Below are 27123 nucleotides of genomic sequence, written 5' to 3' on the forward strand. Positions count from 1 at the left end.
TACTTCATTAAATTGAATACTTTACAATGCGCGTTTATTTTATAAATTTTTGAAAAATTAGAGAATGCAAGTGGGCGACGACTCCTCTTTTGACGAAGAGGGTAGTCAAAACAATCTGCGTACTTTAAATGATAGGCTTCGAATACTTACAAATGAAAATAAAGCACTAACGGAACGAAATAAAGAATTAGAGGATAAATTAGTCAATCAAAGAGAAGAATTCTTAGAAATCTCACGTACTAACCAAAGACTTCAAACAAAGAATCAAGGACTTGAAATGAAAGTCGAATCTCTTGAATCTAAAGTCAAAGCTTTAAATGAAGAGATGCAAACTGGATCTTCTTTTATTAAAAAGCGCGATTTAGAAATAGCTGACTTAAAAGCTCGTATAAGAGCAATTGAATCCTTAGGTTTAAAGCATCGTCAAGATTTTATTACGTATTTAGCAGAAAAAAAGAAGCTTTCTGATCAAAATTTGCAATTACAAGCACATATCAAAGATTTAGATACTGCTATTCAAGATTTAATACAACAAAACCAACAAATTTCGAAATCTTTATCAAATGCACAAGAGCAAAATAGGCAATTACAAATTGAAATTGATCAAGAACAAAGAATGGTCATGATTCTTGAGCAAGAAGTTTCAAAAGCTCGAAATCTTGATAAAACATTGAGTCAAACACAGCAAAGAGATCTAGGATCAATGCAATCACTTGCTGACGTTCAGAAGCAGCTTATTATATCTAGAAATCAAGTCAAAGAACTACAGATTAAGTGTGAAAAATTGCAACAATTTGAAGAAAAGGCTGCAAAACTTGAAATCACAGTTCAACAGTATAGAAAGCATGTACAGAAGCTTAAGAAGGAAATTGAAGATAAAGAAATGGAATTAGAGCCATATCGCGACAGATCAGAAAGATTTGTCTTCCAAATTGATGAGTTACGTGAAAAGAATCGTATAACAACAGAATATGCTGAAAAGCAAATACAAATGCTTAATGACGAGATCATTCAACAGTCGAAACGAATTGATGAAATCACAAATGATAATGTAAACAAGGAAATTGAAGTAGAAAATATAAAGAAGGAGAATGAAGAACTTAGAAATCAGATCACCAATTATGAAAATGGTACAATTGGCCTTGCAGAAGCTGCTGCTCAAGCTAGACAATTAAAGACTTTAGTTTCCGTTAGAGATGCTTTCATTGCTGACCTTGTAAATCAGATCAATATATTTGAAAGAATCATTGTAACAATAGAACCATACTTACCTCCAAACTTTGACTTCAACGCATTTTATAATGAAGTATTAGAAAACCAAGCTCATGATATTCAGCGTAGAACTGAACGTAAAGCACTTGAAATCCTTCAAGCAACCCTCGCACAGCATAAAAACAAGCCAATTAGTGAAGTTAAGATCGTTGTTGGCGGAGATGGCGGTAAACAGAGGGCTACAGTCTTCTCAAAGCCTGGAGGCTTCAGTAGGACCAATACTCAAGAGATTGATTCTGATTCTTACGATGAAGAAGAATCTGATTATGATTATGAGGAAGATAGTCAAGATAACGAGCCATCGCTTGCTGATAAAGTTAAAGGATCGAAGCTTATGCGTGTAATGAGCTTCACAAAAGATAAACCACAGCAAAAGACAATGAATATCACTGAAGGACAAGTTACTCCAAGAAAAGGTGACGGACAAGCAAAGAAACAGACTAAGACTAAAGCAGTTCAAACAGATCCTGTCGAGCCATTTGATCCATACGAACATCCTCCATTTAGTAAAGAAGACATGGATGAATGGGCAAGAACTTTACAAGAGAAGTATATCGAATTAAAAGAATTACTTCGTCGGTTGAAGAGCGAAAACAACCAACTTAAAGAACAGAATGATCTTTATTCGAAGCAGAATGCTGATTTGACATTGAAGAATAGTGATCTTAATCAAGAACTCAATGCACTATCTAAAGATCAAAACAATAGAAATTCTGGAACACAAAATATCAACAGAACTCCAAAGAGTGCAAAACTTACTCAAACAGAAGGTTTGTTCCTTTCTTTGGATATCTCAAGACCTGTGTTTTACTCGAAGTTCGATACTATTGGACCATTAGTTGTTGCAGGTGAATTAGCTTATCCAAGTGATGATTTGATGTTTGTTTTGTCTCAACGTGAAATTGATGAAAATAATTTACTCGATAACTTGAAGCAATTAAACATCAAACTATCACATGATGTCGATGAACTTAAGCGCCAGAATAATGAAAAAGATAATAGAATTGCAGACTTAGAGAATCTTCTTAAAGAGAGCCAAAGAACAATCGAACTACTCCAGAAGAAACTCGAAGATCAACGTGCAGCATTTAAAGAGAAATTCATCAATCTCAAGAATGAAGCTGATAGATATGTTGAACAAAGAGTTAAAGACGCGTTAGACTTGAGAGCTGTTCAAGAACAAAATGGAGGGCATTTCGGAAGAGATGATTTGGGAGATGTAGCTTTGGAATTGAAGAGAAAGAATGCAAAGATCCAAGAATTGACAGATTTGTTGAAAGATAAAGATGACGCAATAAGAATGGCTGAAGCTCAAAGAGATGCAGCACTTAAGAAACTGAATGAAACATCACAATCATTTAGTGAATCAACAACAACTGTTAATGATGATAAAGCAAATCCGTCAACAACAGCTGCTGAATTTAATAGCGAACTGAAGTTGAGATATACTAAACTTCAGAAGAAATACAACGCATTGCTTAAAGAATATAACTTGCTAAAGAAGCAGAAGAATGAAGGAACATTTTCAAGTACAGATAAATCATCATCTAATGAGGATATATTCCAAAAGGAAATGGCAAAGATGAAGCAAATAAAGGCCAGGGCTGTTGCTGCTGAGCAAAAGAATGAAGAGTTAACTCTGTTATTAAAGAAGGCAAATCAGACAATCGCTCAATTGAACGAATTGTTGCAAAGAAAGGAAGCCAAACTTGACAGATTACAAGAGCAAGTTTCACAGCTTAAACAGCAGAATACTGCATTGATACAGAAGCAATAATGCATATTATAGTTTATAATTTTTTTGTTATTTATAAAATATTTATTTATTACCGATCATCATTTTTGACTTTATCTCCATCCCAGCATAACCTGATCCTTAGGCCCTCATGTCTTTTTATTAAAGATCTTGTTATTCTTCTTCCTTATGGCTCTTATTTCTTTTTATCTCTCTCTGCAACCATGTATTCACACATATATTGCTACTATGCAGCAACCTTTTTTGTCGATTGTGGAATTTTCAATAACTTTTGGTTCCAACAAATAAAAGTTAGAAGATAAATCCATTTTGATTGTCGTGCCAATTCACAAATAACTTTTAAATACAAGCTTGTTAGATATGGAAGTCATGATTAAAGTCTTATAACTTTAAATATGTGCTTCAAATTAATCAAAATATATATTTAATTTTATTCAGAAAAAATCTTAGAAGTAGAGATCACGCTTGCCATTCTGAATGAGGTCAAGTCTTCTAATTGTAGCCTTACGGCGCTTTTCATCTGTAATGTTGTTGAGTTCCTTCTCGATGAGCTTCCAGCCGATCTGCTTTGTTTCATCAGAAGCGTAGTCGATAAGGTATTCAGCGAGTGTAAAGATAGAGTTTGGATGGCAGTTGTTGTGGATTTCACCAGACTTAGCCTACTTCATGAAAGCCTCACCTGTTCTGCCGAGTCTGTAGCAGGCTGTGCACCATGATGGGACGTATCCGTCCTTCATGAGATCTCTGACGACTTCATCAGCAGATCTGTGGTCATAGATTGAGAACTGGCCCTTCTTACCATCGGATGTCTTGTTGTATGAGCCGACTTCTGTTGATGAAGCAGCAGAAATCTGGGAGATACCGATGTTAAGGAGTTCCTTACGCATTTTAGCGGATTCTCTTGTAGAAATAATCATGCCTGTGTATGGAACAGCGCAACGAAGGACAGCGATAAGGCGCTTGAAGTCATCATCGTTGACAACGTGTGGTGGGTGCTCGGAAAGTGGTGTGCCTGTAGCTGGTCTGATTCTTGGGAAGGAAATGGTATGTGGACCTGTGCCAAACTTCTCATCAAGGTGCTTGGCGTGCTGAAGGAGAGCGAGACCTTCGAACTTGTGGTCATAAAGACCAAGGAGAGCGCCAAATCCGACATCATCAATGCCACCGATTTGAGCACGATCCATGCAGGTGATACGGTAGTCGTAGTCAGCCTTTGGACCGTATGGATGGAACTTCTTGAAGGACTTGCGGTGGTATGTTTCCTGGAATAATGTGTATGTACCGACGCAACCGAGAGCTTTGAGGCGCTTGAAGTCTGTAACAGAAAGTGTTGGAATTTCGACGTTGATACGACGAATCTCACCAGATTTGTCTGTCTTAACAGATGAAGCGGCCTTGAGAGCTTCAAGGAAGTCATCAAATGTGTATGTTGGGTGCTCACCTGTCAACATGAGAATTCTCTTGTGGCCCATCTTCTCAAGAACTTCGACTTCTCTCTTGACTTGATCTGTGGACAACTTGCAACGCTCGATCTGTGTGTTGGTTCCACGGTAACCGCAGTATGTGCATGAGCAGTTGCAGAAGTTTGAAACGTAAAGTGGAGCGAAAAGAACAATACGGTTGCCGTAGATACGATTCTTGATGAAGAAGGCTGTATCGTAGATTTCCTGAATGAGATTACTGTCCTCTATTGGAACGTTAAGAAGTGTTGCAGCTTCTTGGATGGAAAGACCAAGAAGGAACTCAGATGGTCCGGCAACAACATCTTTAAGTGTAGCACGATCTCTGGCTTTCTCAAGGATTCCACATACGCGAGCCTTATCCTTTCCGTAATCGCGTGTTTCAACAAGAGCTTCGTTGATTTCGTTCTCATTGATGATTTCATCTGGGTTTGGAATTTCGTATTTGTCTTTTTCAGGAGACCATTTGGTTCCTGTGAAAAGTGTTTTTGAAACATCCGATCTCAACTTGCCGTATGAGCGTGCTATTGAGGACAGCATTCACAAAAATAATAAAAAAATCATATTTCAGAAAAAATAACCTCGAAATGTCATTAACATATGCGTCATGAATACATGCGCGATTTCGAGTTTTCTTAAATTTGAATTTTTGAGATTTAAAATGACCAAGGATGTTTCGTTCTCAAATTGAAAGGATTGAATAAAATTATTCCCAAATTGTATTCCTTAGCCATCAATCAGGAAATCGATTAACAATCATAAATAAAGATAAATTACTTGATTTTAAAGCAGATGAATATGAAAGAATAATCCATTCAAAAAAATCGATATAAAAAGTGACAATGATTTTGTAATGATAAAAGATGACGTCATTTAATTGCTGAATGAAGAAAATGGTTCAGTAATTTTGCTATATATCACTTGGCCATATTAGTTTCTTCCAAATATAGTTTAATGCTTTAAATATGAAGTGATTACTGAGGAAATGATCGTGATTGAATTATTCTCCATCGGTTTATTTCAAAATTTTCATAATTTGAATTCCTGATTCAATATTGAATTTATCCCCGCGATAATCGGTTAAAAATCACGAACACAAAATCCAGAATATGTGGCATGAATTAATACAGTTATTTTATGATTGCTGTCATTTTTATTACTAGATTTCTCTTATTTTTCCCTTTCTGTCATTTAAAAAATCCTTTTAATTAAGGAAAAATGCTGTTGTATTGTGTGTCTGTTTCATTCTAGCTTCATATTTATGGACCTAATGAAATTGCCGAGATTTCGAATGAAACAACATCATGAGAGTTCCTTCATTGAAATATAGTGGCTATGTACTAAATATAGGCAATTGCAGGTATATATTTACGATTATCCCATGAAATTAACGAAAATTATTCAATTTCAATTTTCATATTAATTTTTAGACTTTTATAAGAAAGTATAAGATTATATAGGTAAGTTCTATAATAATTTGCGTATCAAACGATATAATACTGTCTAATTCTCAGAATTGAAAGTATCTCAATAAATTTGTACTTAAATGGAGTGTATTTCACTGTGTCATCAGGTATATTGTAATATTTATGGCTGATAATATTGTTTTGACAAGCATACGGCAAAAATCGAATCGAAAATTAGGAATAATTCTTGACTATCATATAGAATATTAATCAATATAAGTTCAGCATTCAATCTTAAACAAATTCACATGATTGCTCTCATTGAGTAATCGTTTTGATTTTTTTGACATTTTTGAAAAATGTTTATGAGATTTTTTGGGAAGAAAACGGCTCCATATACTATTAAGGCGAAGGTAAAGGACATTGATGGGCCGTTGAAGATCGTTCTTCACGAAGGATTTCGTGTAAGTGATAATTACGAGTGCTCAATTTTCGAAATCTCAAATGAACAAACACCAATATGCCAAGAATTAAGACAGAATCTTCTTAAGCAATGGAAGATTCTCCGTCATCCTTCTGTTGTTCCATATCTTGATACTTACGAAGACAATTCAATTACATACGTAGTAACAGAAAAAATTCTTCTATTTTCTGAAGGAGACTTCTCGGACAACGAAAAGCAATGGGCTGTTAGATCGATTGCTGAATTTATTTCATTCATGTCTGCAAATGCAAACTCAATTTACGGAAATCTTACAAACAACTCATTATTCATGACACCTGGCCACGAAATCAAGATTGCAGGTCTTGAATGGGTCAGCGCAATGAATTCTGGTCCCATTTTCGATTTTCTTCAAAATTGGCAACAAATTTCACATGTAAAACAAGATTTAAACAAGCTTCCATTATACGCTGCTGATGCATATATGTTATCTGAATACATTAAGTCCTGGTCTGAAGAATTAGCTCGACCAATCAATCAAATTGGAAAATGTTGGAATTTTCTTTCAAATAAAATGCCAGAACCAAAAGAATTACTCGAACTAGAAATCTGGAGCTCAGATAAGTTCTCCCAGATGCTTACATTCCTCAAAGAGCTTCCATTAAAAGATAATTTGCAAAGACAAGTTTTCTTTAAAGATTTAGTTGATTACGCAGATATATTCTCTCCTCCTATGCAAGCAGAAGCTATTATACCAGAATTAATTAAAGCTCTTTCATTTTCTCAAACTCCAGCAATTTTACAACCAATTTTCGCTTTGTCGTCATCGATGGACAAAGAAAGCTTTACATCTAAGGTAATTCCCAAGGTTACAGAGCTCTTTTCCATAAGAAGTACTGAATTACGTTTAGAATTGCTTTCTCAAATGCCCAAAATCGTTCCAAATGTCGACAAATCAATTGCCAATGACGTTATCTTCCGCGAAATATTCCCAGGATTGAACGATGTCTTAGTTAGACAAGCGACAATTATTGCGATGGTTCCATTAGCTCCGTTATTGACTTCTGACAACATTTCCGCACTCATGAGGACATTGGACAGGCTCCAGGAGGTCGATGACGCGCAAGTTAGAACTAATTCAGTTATTTGTTTGGCAAAAATTTCAGAATACATTGAAAAAGTTCAATTTTTAGCCCAAGCGTTTGCCAAATCAGCCAGGGATGGATTCGCACCGGCAAGAAAGGCATCTGTAGCAGCAATGAAGTCATGCCTTCCGAAATTCAATTCAGGACACATTGCGCAAATACTTGTCCCCGCTTTAGGACCATTACTCATCGACCAGGTCGAGGAAGTGAGGATTCCGGCACTCAGACTAATGGCACAAATTTTGGAAGGTTTGTCCGCAAACGATAAAGAAAAAATTGAGGAAGAAAACCAAAATCAACAAATTCCACAAAAACCGGCACCTGTCAAACCGAAAACCGTTTTGAATTTGTCAAATGTTGAAAAGGGTGGTTGGGATGAAATTGATGTAAATAAACCGTTAACCGCAACCGCCAAAACGTCAAAAACTGTCAAAAAGCCCAGACAAATTACTCCAAAGCCGAAAGCAGCTGTTGTCGCTGAAATTGATGATGAAGATGGTTGGGGAGACCTTGAAGATGCAGATGAAGATAAAAAACCACAACCGAAAACCGTTGTCAAACCGAAACCTATCGTTCAACAGAAAATCCAACCAAAAGTCGTAGATATTGATGTTGATGATGAAGAAAATGGTTGGGGTGATTTCGATGAACCTGAAAAAGTGACACCTGTCAAATCGCAAACCGTCAAACCAAAAGTTGTTACTAAACCTGTTCAAAAACAGCAAAAAATCGAAGATGATGACGAAGAAAATGGCTGGGGAGAAATTGAAGAAAAACCGAAAACCGTTGTCAAACCGAAATCGTCTTTGACACAAAAGAAGCCAGTTAGTACTTCTAAACCATTAGTTCTTAAGTCGACTAAGAAAGCTGAAGAAGATGATGAAGATGGATGGGGAGATTTAGATGATGCGGCAATTATTCCTCAAAAAACAAAAGAAACTCAACCAAGAAAAATGACAAAACCTGTTCAAAAAGTTGCAAAACAACAGACAAATAAAGGTGATGACGATGATGATAACTGGGGCAATTTGTACGACAAGTCTGGAAAGAAACAGATCAGACCAAAGAAATCTGTCAAAGCAATGAAAGTTGAAGAGATTGATGATGCTGAATGGGGAGATTGGGATGATGCCAAATAGAATAATTTTGTAATATTAGATATTATTTATATTTAGTTTTGTGTTTTAAAAAGAATTAATTTTAAAACTTAAAATTGTTTTCCAAATGAGACTTATAGTCAGTGAAGTACTTTTCTGCTTGTGTGTCCTTCACGACATCGTAGAAAGTGATCGAAGGAACTTTCTGCATTCCCATGAACTGGAAAGCTTTAGAGTATATAAGAATTTCTGAAAAAGTGACACCCAAAAAAGTGATACTTTCAATAGGGGGTAACACTTAAAAAGTGACAATTTAAAATTCACAATAAATAAAAATAATAAATTTTTTAGTCTATTAAATTATTCTTTTCTTTGAAATCCTCCAAAAATTCTTCGAAATGTTCTAAAATATAATCTGGAGAATTATAACAAAATTCATTAATTTCTAACATATACGTATCTAACAATTCATTTGGAATTTCAAACGATCTTAAATATGTAATTGAATTTTGTATCTTCTCATTTATTTGAGAAAGTTTTTCTTTAGCATTTTCCAATAAAAATCTTAATGGATTCAAATTGGCTTCTTGATTCTGAACAAAATTTAATACTTGGTATAAACGTGATTGAACTTCTCTTTTCAATTTTGTTTTATAATCTGTCAATCGAGGCTCGCGAATTCTAATTGAAGGAATAAAACCTGTTTGAAGTAAATCGTTTTTAATACGATAAAAGTAATTGGGTGCAACTTCTTCTAAAAGATTTTTGACAAAAACATCAATTCTTTGATTTTTAACGCAGCCAAAATCGTGATATTTTATCTTTTTAAATAAAGATTCAGAAACGTTATTCACAACAGTTAATTCATTTGGTCTGGCAGCGGCTATCCATTGTTGTTTATGAATGTCCCACTGACGTGTAAAGTATTGATTAAATTCCAATTGATCTTGAATTTTATCAATAATGTGCTCTTTATACATTTTTGCAGCATCTTCTTCTGTGCAATCACGATAATAACATAAAATGTTCATAAATTTTTCGACTTCTGATCTAATCTCTTCATCATTTATCTTTGAGAGATTCTTTTTAAGTGCGCGTATTACATGTAGCGCGCACCAAAAGATATTGCACTCCGGAAATGAATTCATAATCCCGTTGAAAATGTTTAGTGCACAGTCAGACATGATAAATTCAGGTTAGTTAGTATACCTATCTTGGGTACTGCGGCACTGCGTTCCACCTTACCCAAGATAACGGTTTGACACTTTACAAAACCGTTAACGTATATTTTACAACACAAACGACAACACCAACTTAACCTTAAATATTTACAAAACCGTCTGACACATAAACGACTTCACTAACGACTTCACTAACGACTTCACAAACGACAACACCAACTTAACCTTAAATATTTACAAAACTGTCTGACACATAAACGACTTCACTAACGACAGTTAGTATGGCTAAGTCGTGTACTGAGGCACTGCGCGCCTCCGTACACCACTTAACCTTAAATATTTACAAAACCAGTAACGTATATTTTACAACACAAACGATAACACTAACTTAACCTTAAATATTTACAAACCGCCAACCACTAACGACTTCATTAATGTAAAAATAAACGTTCTCACTTACAAAAGTATTGCAACTCCTCCCATTGCTGTGCTTCACATAACAGCTCATAATCTTCTGACTCACTTTCTTCTTCATATAGGTCAAAATCACTGTCAAAATAAATGTTAGTAAGTTTTGACAAAGCTAATGAAACACGTTTACCGTTTGTATCGTATGCTTGTATAAACTTTCCATTCTTCATTCCTTCATAAACGCTCAAACTAACTTTACCCTTTCTCCCTCGTATCTGATAGAATGTATTTTCACGAGGAACGAAGAACAAATTCTTGAACTCATGACCGTTGTAGTTTGTTATCTCAATAGTTTTCGTCATTTATATAAAAATAAACTTAAAAATTAATGATATCACCACCCTCACACGTATGAAAACATCCATTTAAATTTAGGGTAGAAGGGTAGATCTAACCTCATTTCTACCCTCATTTCTAACCTTGTTGAACTCATTGCTTTATAACTCTCTTCCTTTCTCCAACTCTTCTAACTTCTTCTTAAGTTCAGCAATGTTGTCCTCATGAAGTTTAATCTTTCTCAAAATTCCTTCTCTATCTAATGGTTGCTTTATCTTTCTAAACTGAACTCTACCATCCTTCATAGTATGAATGTAAAAACCTTCTGGAATAGTTCCTGATTTAATGTATTCTACCAAAAACTTTTGTTTCATTGCTTCAGTGACTTTATTTGTCATTTCAATCAAAGGTGAAGCTAGCACAGCGATAATGGATTTCATGACTTTTTAGTATTTCATGCAATCTTAACAGATAGCCTTACAAGTACTTCCAGTGTCCCTAGCTGTCCCTCCTTTTTATATAACTCCATGACATTTATAATCTCGCGAAACTTAACAGGTAGCATAACAGATTAAAATCAGATGAGGTTTTGAACCAAAATTTCTAAGCAACGTTGTCAAGGATTTTGAGGAACTAGGGACAGAGTGTGGCAAAGTCCAAGATTTAATTTATCTTCATCTGTTTCATCAGCTATCTCATCTAATATGCCAATATTTTATTCATAACTCGTGGCAAACTCACTCACTTTCATTATGTTCATCTGCATGCTTCATCTGATAGAAAGTATGACTTTCATTAACTCTGTGAGATAATGAAAACTACTAGGGACAGAGACCATGGCAAAGTTTATGACTTTCATTATTTCCAGAACTTAATGAAAACTACTAGGGACAGAGACCATGGCAAAGTTCATGATTTAATTTATTCTCTCACTAACAACAAATACAAAACTCCAACACTAACAACAAATACTCCAACACTAACGACAAAAATAAATGTCCTCACTTCTTAACAAAGTAATATGTGCTTCTTACACCACCATAGCTCAAACGTTTCTTTTCAAACATCGATTGAAACTTATTTTGAGCCATTGGCTTTAGTCTCTTTTTCTTCAAATACGCCAAGAAATCTTCTTCACATCTTTTCACTTCATAGCCTTCTTTAAACTCCTCCTTGTTAAATTCTATGAAATCCTTTATCTCATTCTTTGTTGCAATGGCTTCTTCACGAACGACATTGTGAACTATTTCAACACTGTTCTCATGTATGACCTCCTCACTGTTCTCATGAACTATTTCAACACTGTTCTCATGTATGACCTCCTCACTGTTCTCATGAACTATTTCAACACTGTTCTCATGTATGACCTCCTCACTGTTCTCATGAACTATTTCAACACTGTTCTCATGTATGACCTCCTCACTGTTCTCATGAACTATTTCAACACTGTTCTCATGTATGACCTCCTCACTGTTCTCATGAACTATTTCAACACTGTTCTCATATATGACCTCCTCACTGTTCTCATGAACTATTTCAACTGTTTCATGTATGACCTCCTCACTGTTCTCATGAACTATTTCAACTGTTCTCATATGACCTCCTCACTGTCTTTCATAAGCGTTTCAAAGTCTCCTTTACTCATTACTTCAATCTCATGCTGTTCACAATAGTACTTAAACTCACTGTATATGTCTTTGTTGTATGTTATATTGCTTCCCATCTACTCCATGAATTTTTCAAGCACTTCCTCATAATTCACTGTTTCTTTCTTTCCACGACCTTCTAATATCATACTTGCTTCGTAAATATAACTTCTTGCAGAACCGTCTCGCTTTCTACTTCTCTTCACAAATTCTCTCATCTTGCCACCAAATACATTTGAACTACATGCAAAGAATTCATTCTCCTTCGCAAATTCTTTATATCTTCTGTAGCACTCTGTACAATTCCATCCGGATACAAACTTTTCATAGAACTCCTCGTAAAACATTTGGTAAGGTGTTTTGTTCATTTCGATGAGTTCTTGTTTAGCCCTGGTGAATGGTATCTTCCTTACATCAAATTCACTTAAATCTTTCCTCATGAAGTACGTCAGTAAGTTTGAATAAAACTCTTCATTAAAGCTTTCAATGAGATTTGAGAAATATTCGTAATTTCCTTTGTATCTGCTGCTTACGTCAATGACAACAAATCTTCTGTCGTCTTTGTCAATCTTTACTGAGTTGAAGTTGTTAGATATCATGATGATATTACAAACATTCTCTATCTTTCTTACTGGCTGACACTTCTGATTTAAGTCCAACTGAGTCTCTGTTACTATTGACTTTAGTGCGTCGTGGTTCATGACCTTAGACGTATCGCATGAGCTTAGTTCATTGCATACGATGAGCTTCATGTTCTCAATAGCAGCATTGAATCTACCAACCACATTCTCTATTGCCGTTATATTATTGTTGGCGTACTTGCTAATGAGCTCGCATAGAACATTACTAAGTACATTCTTACCAGTTCCTTGCTTTCCTATTAACAAAAGTACTGTTCCAGTCTTTCCACAAGGATTTTGAACGATGTAGGCGAACCAGTTCAAAACATACTCATAAAGCTCTTCATCCTCATTACATATGACATCGTGAACATGTTTCAAATATCCTTCAATAACGTTCTCATCTACTTCATTCAGTACCTCATACTCATATCCTCTGAAATAGCTGTAAATGTCATCTCTTTCGTCAAAGAATCTCATGCCTGACTTCATAAGATAGTTCTTGTTCTGACCCGCTTCATAAATCATCAGTGCGTTCACATCCTTCTCCTCAATACGTCCTACATAAACACTCTTCATGAGCTTATTGAATTCCTTGCTATCTACTGACACAAGTGTTGTTGTGTCTCGTATTCCATCATAATCTTTCACTAGATATGTCATACGTGCTCCGTCAATAACAACAACACATCTTCTTAAGTCATTTATAACACTAGCTATGTCAATACCGTCCTCACTCATGTACTTATTTTTCCTCAAGTCCTTTAGTGTGAAAGTGTCTCTAAGTTCTATTTCAAACAATTCATTTACACATCCTTTGCAATACTTCTCTATAAAATATTTCTGTCGTTCTTTACTAAGTTTCTTAACAGCTCTGAAGAACCATGTGTTTTGACTCAAACATCCTTCACAACTTCTCTCATTCATTCCTAGTTCTTTCATGTCATTATCTTCAACCTCTATGGTCTCATTGACTAAGGTCAAAGGGTTCTTAGTCATTGCTGGTCTTATCTGAAACAATGTTTGTGCAACAGGTTTAACTAGTTCAGCAACGTCCTTCCTTAATATGAATAGCTGTTTCCACTCATCTTTGCTAACAGTTCTTTCATAACCACTGACAGTAATGATTTCATTTGCTGACCTTAGACACTTATGTTCTATCATTTGTATTGCTTTTGTGTAAGGCTTTCGTGAGCATAGGTTGTATATGTCATTCCTGCAATGTTCATTCATGCCAATAGTACTAAATCCTTTCTTTGCTGTTGAGTGCATAATATCCATTAGTTCCTGTGTTCGTATTGCTGTCTCATAAAATACAACAAGACCTTTGTCATCTATGACGTACTTACCGAAAACATTGCTTATATTCTTTAACCATGAAATAACATCCTCATTCATGCTGTCAAACATGAAGTAAGGTCTTACATACTCTTCACTTATAAGATACTCCACAAAGTACTTGTTAAGCTCTATGTCCTCGTGAGCGATTTCATTAGGTTTGATATTAGTTCCTTTTGTCATTGCTGTCATGTACTTCACTCTCATAGTTCCTTTCAATAGCGTAAAAGTACTTCATTGTTTCATAACTGCTCTAAATTCTGTTCAAAATTCGTACAACATAACTTTTTAACATTAGTGAAAGAACATGAGCGAAACAACAACATCTAACATTACAGAAGAAGTCAATGACAATGCCGATGAAAACATTACAGAAGGAGCTAGTGAAAATATTGACGAGTTCAGTGAGGAAGAAGATATTGAGGACGTCAATGAGAACGTTAGTGGGGAACAAACTCAATGGGAAACATTGAGAAATCATGAAGATTATGAGATTTGTACGACATATCCTTTTACTATTCGTCGAAAGAAAAACAAACATATTAAGAGTGAATGCTTAAATAATCATGGTTATATTGAGCTTAGTTTAAACAACAAAACACATTTAAAGCATAGAATTATTGCAGAACAGTGGATTGAAAATCCAAACAATTTGAAAGAAATAGACCATATAAATCATGATAGAACGGACAACAGAATCTCAAACCTTCGTTGGTGTTCTAAATCTGAAAACAATAGAAATAAAAGCAAGTATGGCGATATAGTTTATGAGTTCGTTGATGAAATATCTGACGAAGCTGTTGAAATAACAGCTTATGGTAAGCATTCGTTTGAGTTCTACTATATGTTGAGAATGAGGACGCATTCTATTATTATACAGGTCTTAACTATCGAAAACTTCATATAAACTTTACAAAAACAGGTGCTGCTTATGTTTGTATGATAGATACAGAAAACAAGAGAGTAATCTTATGCATAAACAAATTCAAACGCTTGTACGGCTTCATGTAGGACAAACATTATTTTTCAACACTAACGCCAACACGTAGGACAAACATTCATGACTAACATTACTGTATAACATAAATGTTTTGTCATAGATTTCATCGTAAATGTTTTGTCATGATTTCATCGTAAATGTTTTGTCATGATTTCATCGTACATGTTTTGTCATAGATTTCATCGTAAATGTTTTGTTATGATTTCATGGAACTTAAACGTATATGTTTTGTCAAAACTTCATCGTACATGTTTTGTCATGATTTCATCGTAAATGTTTTGTCATAGATTTCATCGTAAATGTTTTGTTATGATTTCATGGAACTTAAACGTATATGTTTTGTCATGACCTCATCGTACATGTTTTGTCATAGATTTCATCGTAAATGTTTTGTTATGATTTCATGGAACTTAAACGTAAATGTTTTGTTATGTCCTCATCGTAAATGTTTTGTCATGATTTCATCGTAAATGTTTTGTGAAGAATATAACAACCGCCTGAATTCAGACGGTTGGTTTTTATACAAAATTCACACAGGAAAATTCTTGAGTTTTGGTTGAAAGAATACGGTCGAGCCAAAAGTGGCTCAACCTCAAAACAAGCATTTTTGAGTTTACTAAGGCATTTATGAATGAATTCAAAGGTATTTGCATACATCCTGACCTCGTTCATTTTGTTGCTGAATGGTGCTCTGTAAAGTATGCATTTTATGTCAAAGATATTATGGACTCCATAGACAAGAAAGTTCATGAGAAGTTAGATGAAGAAGAACTCGAAGATACAGTAGAGAATGCAAAACATTTTTGACGAAGTGAAGATCTTCACTTCGTCAAAATGTGATGCAAAAACAAGCATTTTATGAGCTTACTAAGGCGTTATGAATGAATTCAAAGGTATTTGCATACATCCTGACCTCGTTCATTTTGTTGCTGAATTCAGCAAAAATAATGTTTACATTAATGTTTTCACTGTTACCATGTTACCATGTGCTACCAGGTTAATTAACTTCTCTTAAAATTACGACAACAGACATTTAGACAACAGTCCAGGAAATAAACTTCTTCGTAAATGTTTTGTCAAAACTTCTTCGTAAATGTTTTGTCATGACCTCTTCGTATATGTTTTGTCATGACCTCTTCGTATATGTTTTGTCAAAACTTCTTCGTATATGTTTTGTCATGACCTCTTCGTATATGTTTTGTCATGACCTCTTCGTATATGTTTTGTCAAAACTTCTTCGTATATGTTTTGTCATGACCTCTTCGTATATGTTTTGTCATGACCTCTTCGTATATGTTTTGTCATGACCTCTTCGTATATGTTTTGTCATGACCTCTTCGTATATGTTTTGTCATGACCTCTTCGTATATGTTTTGTCATGACTTCATCGTATATGTTTTGTCATGACTTCATCGTAATGAGCGTAAATCAGACAAAAATATATTTTAGGTGAAGAGGTGAGATCTCACCTCTTTTCTCACCTCTTTTCTCACCTCATGAATTTTCATGATTTCTTCATCGTAATGAGCGTATATGTTTTGTCATGATTTCATCGTATATGTTTTGTCATGACCTCTTCGTATATGTTTTGTCATGACCTCTTCGTATATGTTTTGTCATGACCTCTTCGTATATGTTTTGTCATGATTTCTTCGTTTATGTTTTGTCAAAACTTCTTCGTATATGTTTTGTCATGACTTCATCGTAATGAGTGTAAATGATTTCATATGATTGTTTCCCTCGAAAAACCGAGAGAAGAGATTCCATATGAAAATCGCAAGAATTTGGCTCCTGGTTTGAATATTATTATGTTCATAGATTTCATCGTAATGAGTGTAAATGATTTCATATAATTGCTTACCTCGGAAAACCGAGAGAAGAGATTCCATATGAAAATCGCAAGAATTTGGCTCCTGGTTTGAAATATTATTATGTTCATAGATTTCATCGTATATGTTTTGTCAAACATGAGCGTATATGTTTTGTCATGATTTCATCGTACATGTTTTGTCATGATTTCATCGTATATGCTTTGTCATGATGATTTCATCGAAACTAAACGTATATGTTTTGTCATGATTTCATCGTACATGTTTTGTCATGATTTCATCGTATATTTTTGTCAAGATTTCATCGTAATGAGTGTAAATGAACCAAAAATAATGTTTACGTTCATGTTTGACAACACAGCAGGGAAGGCAGTTATGAATTATTTTTGAAGAACTGAAGGTGTCACTACGTCACCATGTGTCACTCGGTTAATTAACTTCTCTGAAAAAATGAGACAACATGACATTTTGACAACACAGCAGGGGAAGGCATTTATGAATTATTTTTGAAGAACTGAAGGGGTCACCAGGTCACCAGGTCACCAGGTAATTTAACTTCTCTGAAAAAATGAGACAACATGACATTTTGACAACACAGGAGGAAGGCAGTTATGAATTATTTTTGAAGAACTGAAGGTGTCACTACGTCACCATGTGTCACTCGGTTAATGAACTTCTCTGAAAAAAATGAGACAACATGACATTTTGACAACAACACAGGAAATAAATGTTTACGTAAATGTTTTGTCAAGACTTCTTCGTATATGTTTTGTCATGACCTCTTCGTATATGTTTTGTCATGATTTCTTCATCGTAATGAGTGTAAATGATCCAAAAATAATGTTTAGGTGAAGAGGTGAGATCTCACCTCTTTTCTCACCTCATTGAATTTTCATGATTTCTTCATCGTAATGAGCGTAAATGTTTTGTCATGATTTCTTCATCGTAATGAGCGTAAATGTTTTGTCATGATTTCTTCATCGTAATGAGTGTAAATGATTTGTCATGATTTCATCGTACATGTTTTGTCGAAACTTCATCGTATATGCTTTGTCATGACTTCTTCATCGTAATGAGCGTAAATGATCCAAAAATAATGTTTATGTTAGAATGTTAGATCTCACCTCTTTTCTCACCTCTTTTCTCACCTCATGAATTTTCATGATTTCTTCATCGTATATGCTTTGTCAAACATGAACGTATATGCTTTGTCAAACATGAACGTAAATGTTTTGTCGAACCTTCACTTTTTTGACGAAGTGCAAATCTTCACTTCGTGTCAAAACTTCTTCGTAAATGTTTTGTCATGATTTCTTCGTAAATGTTTTGTCATGACTTCTTCATCGTATATGCTTTGTCAAACATGAGCGTATATTTTTGTCATGATTTCTTCATCGTAATGAGCGTAAATGTTTTGTCAAACATGAACGTAAATGTTTTGTCAAGACTTCTTCATCGTAATGAGCGTAAATGACCCAAAAATATATTTTAGGTGAAGAGGTGAGATCTCACCTCTTTTCTCACCTCTTTTCTCACCTCATGAATTTTCATGACTTCTTCATCGTACATGTTTTGTCAAGACTTCTTCATCGTAATGAGTGTAAATGTTTTGTCAAGACTTCTTCATCGTAATGAGTGTAAATGTTTTGTCAAGACTTCTTCATCGGAATGAGCGTATATGTTTTGTCAAGACTTCTTCATCGGAATGAGCGTATATGTTTTGTTAAACATGAACGTAAATGTTTTGTCATGACTTCTTCATCGTATATGTTTTGTCAAACATGAGCGTAAATGTTTTGTCATGATTTCTTCATCGTAAATGATTTGTCGAAACTTCTTCATCGTAATGAGCGTAAATGTTTTGTCAAACATGAACGTAAATGTTTTGTCAAGACTTCTTCATCGTAATGAGCGTAAATGACCCAAAAATATATTTTAGGTGAAGAGGTGAGATCTCACCTCTTTTCTCACCTCTTTTCTCACCTCATGAATTTTCATGACTTCTTCATCGTACATGTTTTGTCAAGACTTCTTCATCGTAATGAGTGTAAATGTTTTGTCAAGACTTCTTCATCGTAATGAGTGTAAATGTTTTGTCAAGACTTCTTCATCGTAATGAGTGTAAATGTTTTGTCAAGACTTCTTCATCGGAATGAGCGTATATGTTTTGTCAAACATGAACGTAAATGTTTTGTCATGACTTCTTCATCGTATATGTTTTGTCAAACATGAGCGTAAATGTTTTGTCATGATTTCTTCATCGTAAATGATTTGTCGAAACTTCTTCATCGTAATGAGTGTAAATGTTTTGTCAAACATGAGCGTAAATGTTTTGTCAAGACTTCTTCATCGTAATGAGCGTAAATGACCCAAAAATAATGTTTATGTTAGAATGTTAGATCTAACACCTTTTCTAACATGTTTTCTATCATGGAGGATTTCATTAGATATGCACATTCTTCCTTCATTTCATTCTATACACAATTTACATCATAGACGATTTAATGATATAATACTTTACTGTTTCATTAGATATACACATTCTTCCTCCATTTCATTCTATACATAATTTACATCATAGACGATTAATAGATATAATACTTTACTGTTTCATTAGATATACACATTCTTCCTCCATTTCATTCTATACATAATTTACATCATAGACGATTTAATAGATATAATACTTTACTGTTTCATTAGATATACACATTATTTGTGTGAAAGTATCCTAAAAATATTTGATGGACTTTAACTAAAATAATGTTTAGGGAAGAATGTGCATATCTAATGAAATCCTCCATGATAGAAAACATTTAGAAAAGGTGTTAGATCTAACATTCTAACATAAACATTATTTTTGGTCATTTACGCTCATTACGATGAAGAAGTCTTGACAAACATTTACGCTCATGTTTGACAAAACATTTTACACTCATTACGATGAAGTTTCGACAAATCATTTACGATGAAGAAATCATGACAAAACATTTACGCTCATGTTTGACAAAACATATACGATGAAGAAGTCATGACAAAACATTTACGTTCATGTTTGACAAAACATATACGCTCATTCCGATGAAGAAGTCTTGACAAAACATTTACACTCATTACGATGAAGAAGTCTTGACAAAACATTTACACTCATTACGATGAAGAAGTCTTGACAAAACATATACGATGAGGTCATGACAAAACATTTACACTCATTACGATGAAGAAGTCTTGACAAAACATGTACGATGAAGAAGTCATGAAAATTCATGAGTGAGAAAGAGGTGAGAAAAGAGGTGAGATCTCACCTCTTCACCTAAAATATATTTTTGGGTCATTTACGCTCATTACGATGAAGAAGTCTTGACAAAACATTTACGTTCATGTTTGACAAAACATTTACGCTCATTACGATGAAGAAATCATGACAAAACATATACGCTCATGTTTGACAAAGCATATACGATGAAGAAGTCATGACAAAACATTTACGAAGAAATCATGACAAAACATTTACGAAGAAGTTTGACACGAAGTGAAGATTTGCACTTCGTCAAAAAAGTGAAGGTTCGACAAAACATTTACGTTCATGTTTGACAAAGCATATACGTTCATGTTTGACAAAGCATATACGATGAAGAAATCATGAAAATTCATGAGGTGAGAAAAGAGGTGAGAAAAGAGGTGAGATCTAACATTCTAACATAAACATTATTTTTGGATCATTTACGCTCATTACGATGAAGAAGTCATGACAAAGCATATACGATGAAGTTTCGACAAAACATGTACGATGAAATCATGACAAATCATTTACACTCATTACGATGAAGAAGTCTTGACAAAACATATACGTTCATGTTTGACAAAGCATATACGTTCATGTTTGACAAAGCATATACGATGAAGAAATCATGAAAATTCATGAGGTGAGAAAAGAGGTGAGATCTCACCTCTTCACCTAAATAATTTTTGTCCTGATTTACCTCATTACGATGAAGAAGTCATGACAAAACATGTACGATGAAATCATGACAAAGCATATACGTTCATGTTTGACAAAGCATATACGATGAAGAAGTCATGAAAAACATATACGAAGAAGTCATGACAAAACATATACGATGAAATCATGACAAAACATATACGCTCATTACGATGAAGAAATCATGACAAAACATTTACGCTCATTACGATGAAGAAATCATGACAAAACATTTACGCTCATTACGATGAAGAAATCATGAAAATTCAATGAGGTGAGAAAAGAGGTGAGATCTCACCTCTTCACCTAAAATATATTTTTGTCTGATTTACGCTCATTACGATGAAGAAGTCATGACAAAACATGTACGATGAAATCATGACAAAGCATATACGTTCATGTTTGACAAAGCATATACGATGAAGAAGTCATGACAAAACATATACGAAGAAGTCATGACAAAACATATACGATGAAATCATGACAAAACATATACGCTCATTACGATGAAGAAATCATGACAAAACATTTACGCTCATTACGATGAAGAAATCATGACAAAACATTTACGCTCATTACGATGAAGAAATCATGAAAATTCAATGAGGTGAGAAAAGAGGTGAGATCTCACCTCTTCACCTAAACATTATTTTTGGATCATTTACACTCATTACGATGAAGAAATCATGACAAAACATATACGAAGAGGTCATGACAAAACATATACGAAGAAGTCTTGACAAAACATTTACGTAAACATTTATTTCCTGTGTTGTTGTCAAAATGTCATGTTGTCTCATTTTTTCAGAGAAGTTCATTAACCGAGTGACACATGGTGACGTAGTGACACCTTCAGTTCTTCAAAAATAATTCATAACTGCCTTCCTCCTGTGTTGTCAAAATGTCATGTTGTCTCATTTTTTCAGAGAAGTTAAATTACCTGGTGACCTGGTGACCTGGTGACCCCTTCAGTTCTTCAAAAATAATTCATAAATGCCTTCCCCTGCTGTGTTGTCAAAATGTCATGTTGTCTCATTTTTTCAGAGAAGTTAATTAACCGAGTGACACATGGTGACGTAGTGACACCTTCAGTTCTTCAAAAATAATTCATAACTGCCTTCCCCTGCTGTGTTGTCAAACATGAACGTAAACATTATTTTTGGTTCATTTACACTCATTACGATGAAATCTTGACAAAATATATACGATGAAATCATGACAAAACATGTACGATGAAATCATGACAAAACATATACGTTTAGTTTCGATGAAATCATCATGACAAAGCATATACGATGAAATCATGACAAAACATGTACGATGAAATCATGACAAAACATATACGCTCATGTTTGACAAAACATATACGATGAAATCTATGAACATAATAATATTTCAAACCAGGAGCCAAATTCTTGCGATTTTCATATGGAATCTCTTCTCTCGGTTTTCCGAGGTAAGCAATTATATGAAATCATTTACACTCATTACGATGAAATCTATGAACATAATAATATTTCAAACCAGGAGCCAAATTCTTGCGATTTTCATATGGAATCTCTTCTCTCGGTTTTTCGAGGGAAACAATCATATGAAATCATTTACACTCATTACGATGAAGTCATGACAAAACATATACGAAGAAGTTTTGACAAAACATAAACGAAGAAATCATGACAAAACATATACGAAGAGGTCATGACAAAACATATACGAAGAGGTCATGACAAAACATATACGAAGAGGTCATGACAAAACATATACGATGAAATCATGACAAAACATATACGCTCATTACGATGAAGAAATCATGAAAATTCATGAGGTGAGAAAAGAGGTGAGAAAAGAGGTGAGATCTCACCTCTTCACCTAAAATATATTTTTGTCTGATTTACGCTCATTACGATGAAGTCATGACAAAACATATACGATGAAGTCATGACAAAACATATACGAAGAGGTCATGACAAAACATATACGAAGAGGTCATGACAAAACATATACGAAGAGGTCATGACAAAACATATACGATGAAATCATGACAAAACATATACGAAGAGGTCATGACAAAACATATACGAAGAAGTTTTGACAAAACATATACGAAGAGGTCATGACAAAACATATACGAAGAGGTCATGACAAAACATATACGAAGAAGTTTTGACAAAACATATACGAAGAGGTCATGACAAAACATATACGAAGAGGTCATGACAAAACATTTACGAAGAAGTTTTGACAAAACATATACGAAGAGGTCATGACAAAACATATACGAAGAGGTCATGACAAAACATATACGAAGAGGTCATGACAAAACATATACGATGAAATCATGACAAAACATATACGAAGAGGTCATGACAAAACATATACGAAGAAGTTTTGACAAAACATATACGAAGAGGTCATGACAAAACATATACGAAGAGGTCATGACAAAACATATACGAAGAAGTTTTGACAAAACATATACGAAGAGGTCATGACAAAACATATACGAAGAGGTCATGACAAAACATTTACGAAGAAGTTTTGACAAAACATTTACGAAGAAGTTTATTTCCTGGACTGTTGTCTAAATGTCATGTTGTCAGTAATTTTAAGAGAAGTTAATTAACCTGGTAGCACATGGTAACATGGTAACAGTGAAAACATTAATGTAAACATTATTTTTGCTGAATTCAGCAACAAAATGAACGAGGTCAGGATGTATGCAAATACCTTTGAATTCATTCATAACGCCTTAGTAAGCTCATAAAATGCTTGTTTTTGCATCACATTTTGACGAAGTGAAGATCTTCACTTCGTCAAAAATGTTTTGCATTCTCTACTGTATCTTCGAGTTCTTCTTCATCTAACTTCTCATGAACTTTCTTGTCTATGGAGTCCATAATATCTTTGACATAAAATGCATACTTTACAGAGCACCATTCAGCAACAAAATGAACGAGGTCAGGATGTATGCAAATACCTTTGAATTCATTCATAAATGCCTTAGTAAACTCATAAAATGCTTGTTTTGAGGTTGAGCCACTTTTGGCTCGACCGTATTCTTTCAACCAAAACTCAAGAATTTTCCTGTGTGAATTTTGTATAAAAACCAACCGTCTGAATTCAGGCGGTTGTTATATTCTTCACAAAACATTTACGATGAAATCATGACAAAACATTTACGATGAGGACATAACAAAACATTTACGTTTAAGTTCCATGAAGTCATAACAAAACATTTACGATGAAATCTATGACAAAACATGTACGATGAGGTCATGACAAAACATATACGTTTAAGTTCCATGAAATCATAACAAAACATTTACGATGAAATCTATGACAAAACATTTACGATGAAATCATGACAAAACATGTACGATGAAGTTTTGACAAAACATATACGTTTAAGTTCCATGAAATCATAACAAAACATTTACGATGAAATCTATGACAAAACATGTACGATGAAATCATGACAAAACATTTACGATGAAATCATGACAAAACATTTACGATGAAATCTATGACAAAACATTTATGTTATACAGTAATGTTAGTCATGAATGTTTGTCCTACGTGTTGGCGTTAGTGTTGAAAAATAATGTTTGTCCTACATGAAGCCGTACAAGCGTTTGAATTTGTTTATGCATAAGATTACTCTCTTGTTTTCTGTATCTATCATAGAAACATAAGCAGCACCTGTTTTTGTAAAGTTTATATGAAGTTTTCGATAGTTAAGACCTGTATAATAATAGAATGCGTCCTCATTCTCAACATAATAGTAGAACTCAAACGAATGCTTACCATAAGCTGTTATTTCAACAGCTTCGTCAGATATTTCATCAACGAACTCATAAACTATATCGCCATACTTGCTTTTATTTCTATTGTTTTCAGATTTAGAACACCAACGAAGGTTTGAGATTCTGTTGTCCGTTCTATCATGATTTATATGGTCTATTTCTTTCAAATTGTTTGGATTTTCAATCCACTGTTCTGCAATAATTCTATGCTTTAAATGTGTTTTGTTGTTTAAACTAAGCTCAATATAACCATGATTATTTAAGCATTCACTCTTAATATGTTTGTTTTTCTTTCGACGAATAGTAAAAGGATATGTCGTACAAATCTCATAATCTTCATGATTTCTCAATGTTTCCCATTGAGTTTGTTCCCCACTAACGTTCTCATTGACGTCCTCAATATCTTCTTCCTCACTGAACTCGTCAATATTTTCACTAGCTCCTTCTGTAATGTTTTCATCGGCATTGTCATTGACTTCTTCTGTAATGTTAGATGTTGTTGTTTCGCTCATGTTCTTTCACTAATGTTAAAAAGTTATGTTGTACGAATTTTGAACAGAATTTAGAGCAGTTATGAAACAATGAAGTACTTTTACGCTATTGAAAGGAACTATGAGAGTGAAGTACATGACAGCAATGACAAAAGGAACTAATATCAAACCTAATGAAATCGCTCACGAGGACATAGAGCTTAACAAGTACTTTGTGGAGTATCTTATAAGTGAAGAGTATGTAAGACCTTACTTCATGTTTGACAGCATGAATGAGGATGTTATTTCATGGTTAAAGAATATAAGCAATGTTTTCGGTAAGTACGTCATAGATGACAAAGGTCTTGTTGTATTTTATGAGACAGCAATACGAACACAGGAACTAATGGATATTATGCACTCAACAGCAAAGAAAGGATTTAGTACTATTGGCATGAATGAACATTGCAGGAATGACATATACAACCTATGCTCACGAAAGCCTTACACAAAAGCAATACAAATGATAGAACATAAGTGTCTAAGGTCAGCAAATGAAATCATTACTGTCAGTGGTTATGAAAGAACTGTTAGCAAAGATGAGTGGAAACAGCTATTCATATTAAGGAAGGACGTTGCTGAACTAGTTAAACCTGTTGCACAAACATTGTTTCAGATAAGACCAGCAATGACTAAGAACCCTTTGACCTTAGTCAATGAGACCATAGAGGTTGAAGATAATGACATGAAAGAACTAGGAATGAATGAGAGAAGTTGTGAAGGATGTTTGAGTCAAAACACATGGTTCTTCAGAGCTGTTAAGAAACTTAGTAAAGAACGACAGAAATATTTTATAGAGAAGTATTGCAAAGGATGTGTAAATGAATTGTTTGAAATAGAACTTAGAGACACTTTCACACTAAAGGACTTGAGGAAAAATAAGTACATGAGTGAAGAAGGTATTGACATAGCTAGTGTTATAAATGACTTAAGAAGATGTGTTGTTGTTATTGACGGAGCACGTATGACATATCTAGTGAAAGATTATGATGGAATACGAGACACAACAACACTTGTGTCAGTAGATAGCAAGGAATTCAATAAGCTCATGAAGAGTGTTTATGTAGGACGTATTGAGGAGAAGGATGTGAACGCACTGATGATTTATGAAGCGGGTCAGAACAAGAACTATCTTATGAAGTCAGGCATGAGATTCTTTGACGAAAGAGATGACATTTACAGCTATTTCAGAGGATATGAGTATGAGGTACTGAATGAAGTAGATGAGAACGTTATTGAAGGATATTTGAAACATGTTCACGATGTCATATGTAATGAGGATGAAGAGCTTTATGAGTATGTTTTGAACTGGTTCGCCTACATCGTTCAAAATCCTTGTGGAAAGACTGGAACAGTACTTTTGTTAATAGGAAAGCAAGGAACTGGTAAGAATGTACTTAGTAATGTTCTATGCGAGCTCATTAGCAAGTACGCCAACAATAATATAACGGCAATAGAGAATGTGGTTGGTAGATTCAATGCTGCTATTGAGAACATGAAGCTCATCGTATGCAATGAACTAAGCTCATGCGATACGTCTAAGGTCATGAACCACGACGCACTAAAGTCAATAGTAACAGAGACTCAGTTGGACTTAAATCAGAAGTGTCAGCCAGTAAGAAAGATAGAGAATGTTTGTAATATCATCATGATATCTAACAACTTCAACTCAGTAAAGATTGACAAAGACGACAGAAGATTTGTTGTCATTGACGTAAGCAGCAGATACAAAGGAAATTACGAATATTTCTCAAATCTCATTGAAAGCTTTAATGAAGAGTTTTATTCAAACTTACTGACGTACTTCATGAGGAAAGATTTAAGTGAATTTGATGTAAGGAAGATACCATTCACCAGGGCTAAACAAGA

General features: G+C 34.3%; 9 protein-coding genes across 9 annotated transcripts, besides 5 other annotated features; 4 read left to right on the forward strand and 5 right to left on the reverse strand.

Moving 5' to 3' along the window:
• Positions 1–64: 64 nt before the first annotated feature.
• On the forward strand, positions 65–3101 carry TVAGG3_0180440 (A-type inclusion protein-related family; the record flags this gene model as incomplete). Its single annotated transcript, XM_001310059.1, has 1 exon — positions 65–3049. The coding sequence occupies one exon, from the start codon at positions 65–67 to the stop codon at positions 3047–3049; it is 2985 nt and encodes a 994-aa protein (XP_001310060.1).
• Positions 3102–3435: 334 nt separating this feature from the next.
• On the reverse strand, positions 3436–5028 carry TVAGG3_0180450 (2-iminoacetate synthase family; the record flags this gene model as incomplete). The annotated part of the gene is made up of 1 exon (XM_001310058.2): positions 3688–5028. One exon carries the CDS (start codon positions 5026–5028, stop codon positions 3688–3690), a length of 1341 nt encoding a protein of 446 aa, XP_001310059.1.
• Positions 5029–6253: 1225 nt separating this feature from the next.
• Positions 6254–8620, forward strand: TVAGG3_0180460 (protein phosphorylation; the record flags this gene model as incomplete). Its single annotated transcript, XM_001310057.2, has 1 exon — positions 6254–8620. The coding sequence occupies one exon, from the start codon at positions 6254–6256 to the stop codon at positions 8618–8620; it is 2367 nt and encodes a 788-aa protein (XP_001310058.2).
• A 191-nt stretch (positions 8621–8811) lies between these two features.
• Positions 8812–8841: a terminal%2Cinverted (terminal inverted repeat of MuDR-2_TvMULE3 transposon ID:TVAGG3_0180470).
• Positions 8812–9776: a mobile genetic element.
• TVAGG3_0180480 (zinc ion binding protein family) lies at positions 8926–9762 on the reverse strand (the record flags this gene model as incomplete). Its single annotated transcript, XM_001310056.1, has 1 exon — positions 8926–9762. One exon carries the CDS (start codon positions 9760–9762, stop codon positions 8926–8928), a length of 837 nt encoding a protein of 278 aa, XP_001310057.1.
• A 435-nt stretch (positions 9777–10211) lies between the features above and the next one.
• On the reverse strand, positions 10212–10532 carry TVAGG3_0180490 (uncharacterized protein; the record flags this gene model as incomplete). The annotated part of the gene is made up of 1 exon (XM_001310055.1): positions 10212–10532. One exon carries the CDS (start codon positions 10530–10532, stop codon positions 10212–10214), a length of 321 nt encoding a protein of 106 aa, XP_001310056.1.
• Positions 10533–10667: 135 nt separating this feature from the next.
• On the reverse strand, positions 10668–10946 carry TVAGG3_0180500 (uncharacterized protein; the record flags this gene model as incomplete). The annotated part of the gene is made up of 1 exon (XM_001310054.1): positions 10668–10946. One exon carries the CDS (start codon positions 10944–10946, stop codon positions 10668–10670), a length of 279 nt encoding a protein of 92 aa, XP_001310055.1.
• Positions 10947–11768: 822 nt separating this feature from the next.
• TVAGG3_0180510 (uncharacterized protein) lies at positions 11769–12179 on the forward strand (the record flags this gene model as incomplete). Its single annotated transcript, XM_051225611.1, has 1 exon — positions 11769–12179. The coding sequence occupies one exon, from the start codon at positions 11769–11771 to the stop codon at positions 12177–12179; it is 411 nt and encodes a 136-aa protein (XP_051110597.1).
• A 95-nt stretch (positions 12180–12274) lies between these two features.
• Positions 12275–13795: a mobile genetic element.
• Positions 13796–14417: 622 nt separating this feature from the next.
• On the forward strand, positions 14418–15017 carry TVAGG3_0180540 (HNH endonuclease family; the record flags this gene model as incomplete). Its single annotated transcript, XM_051225612.1, has 1 exon — positions 14418–15017. One exon carries the CDS (start codon positions 14418–14420, stop codon positions 15015–15017), a length of 600 nt encoding a protein of 199 aa, XP_051110598.1.
• Positions 14418–15017: a mobile genetic element.
• A 9514-nt stretch (positions 15018–24531) lies between these two features.
• Positions 24532–25236, reverse strand: TVAGG3_0180550 (His-Me finger endonucleases family; the record flags this gene model as incomplete). The annotated part of the gene is made up of 1 exon (XM_051225613.1): positions 24532–25236. The coding sequence occupies one exon, from the start codon at positions 25234–25236 to the stop codon at positions 24532–24534; it is 705 nt and encodes a 234-aa protein (XP_051110599.1).
• Positions 25237–25858: 622 nt separating this feature from the next.
• Positions 25859–27123: part of a mobile genetic element that runs on past the window's edge.

Source organism: Trichomonas vaginalis, chromosome IV (assembly GCF_026262505.1).
Source record: "Trichomonas vaginalis G3 chromosome IV, whole genome shotgun sequence".
In the NCBI taxonomy this organism is placed as follows: Eukaryota; Parabasalia; order Trichomonadida; family Trichomonadidae; genus Trichomonas; species Trichomonas vaginalis.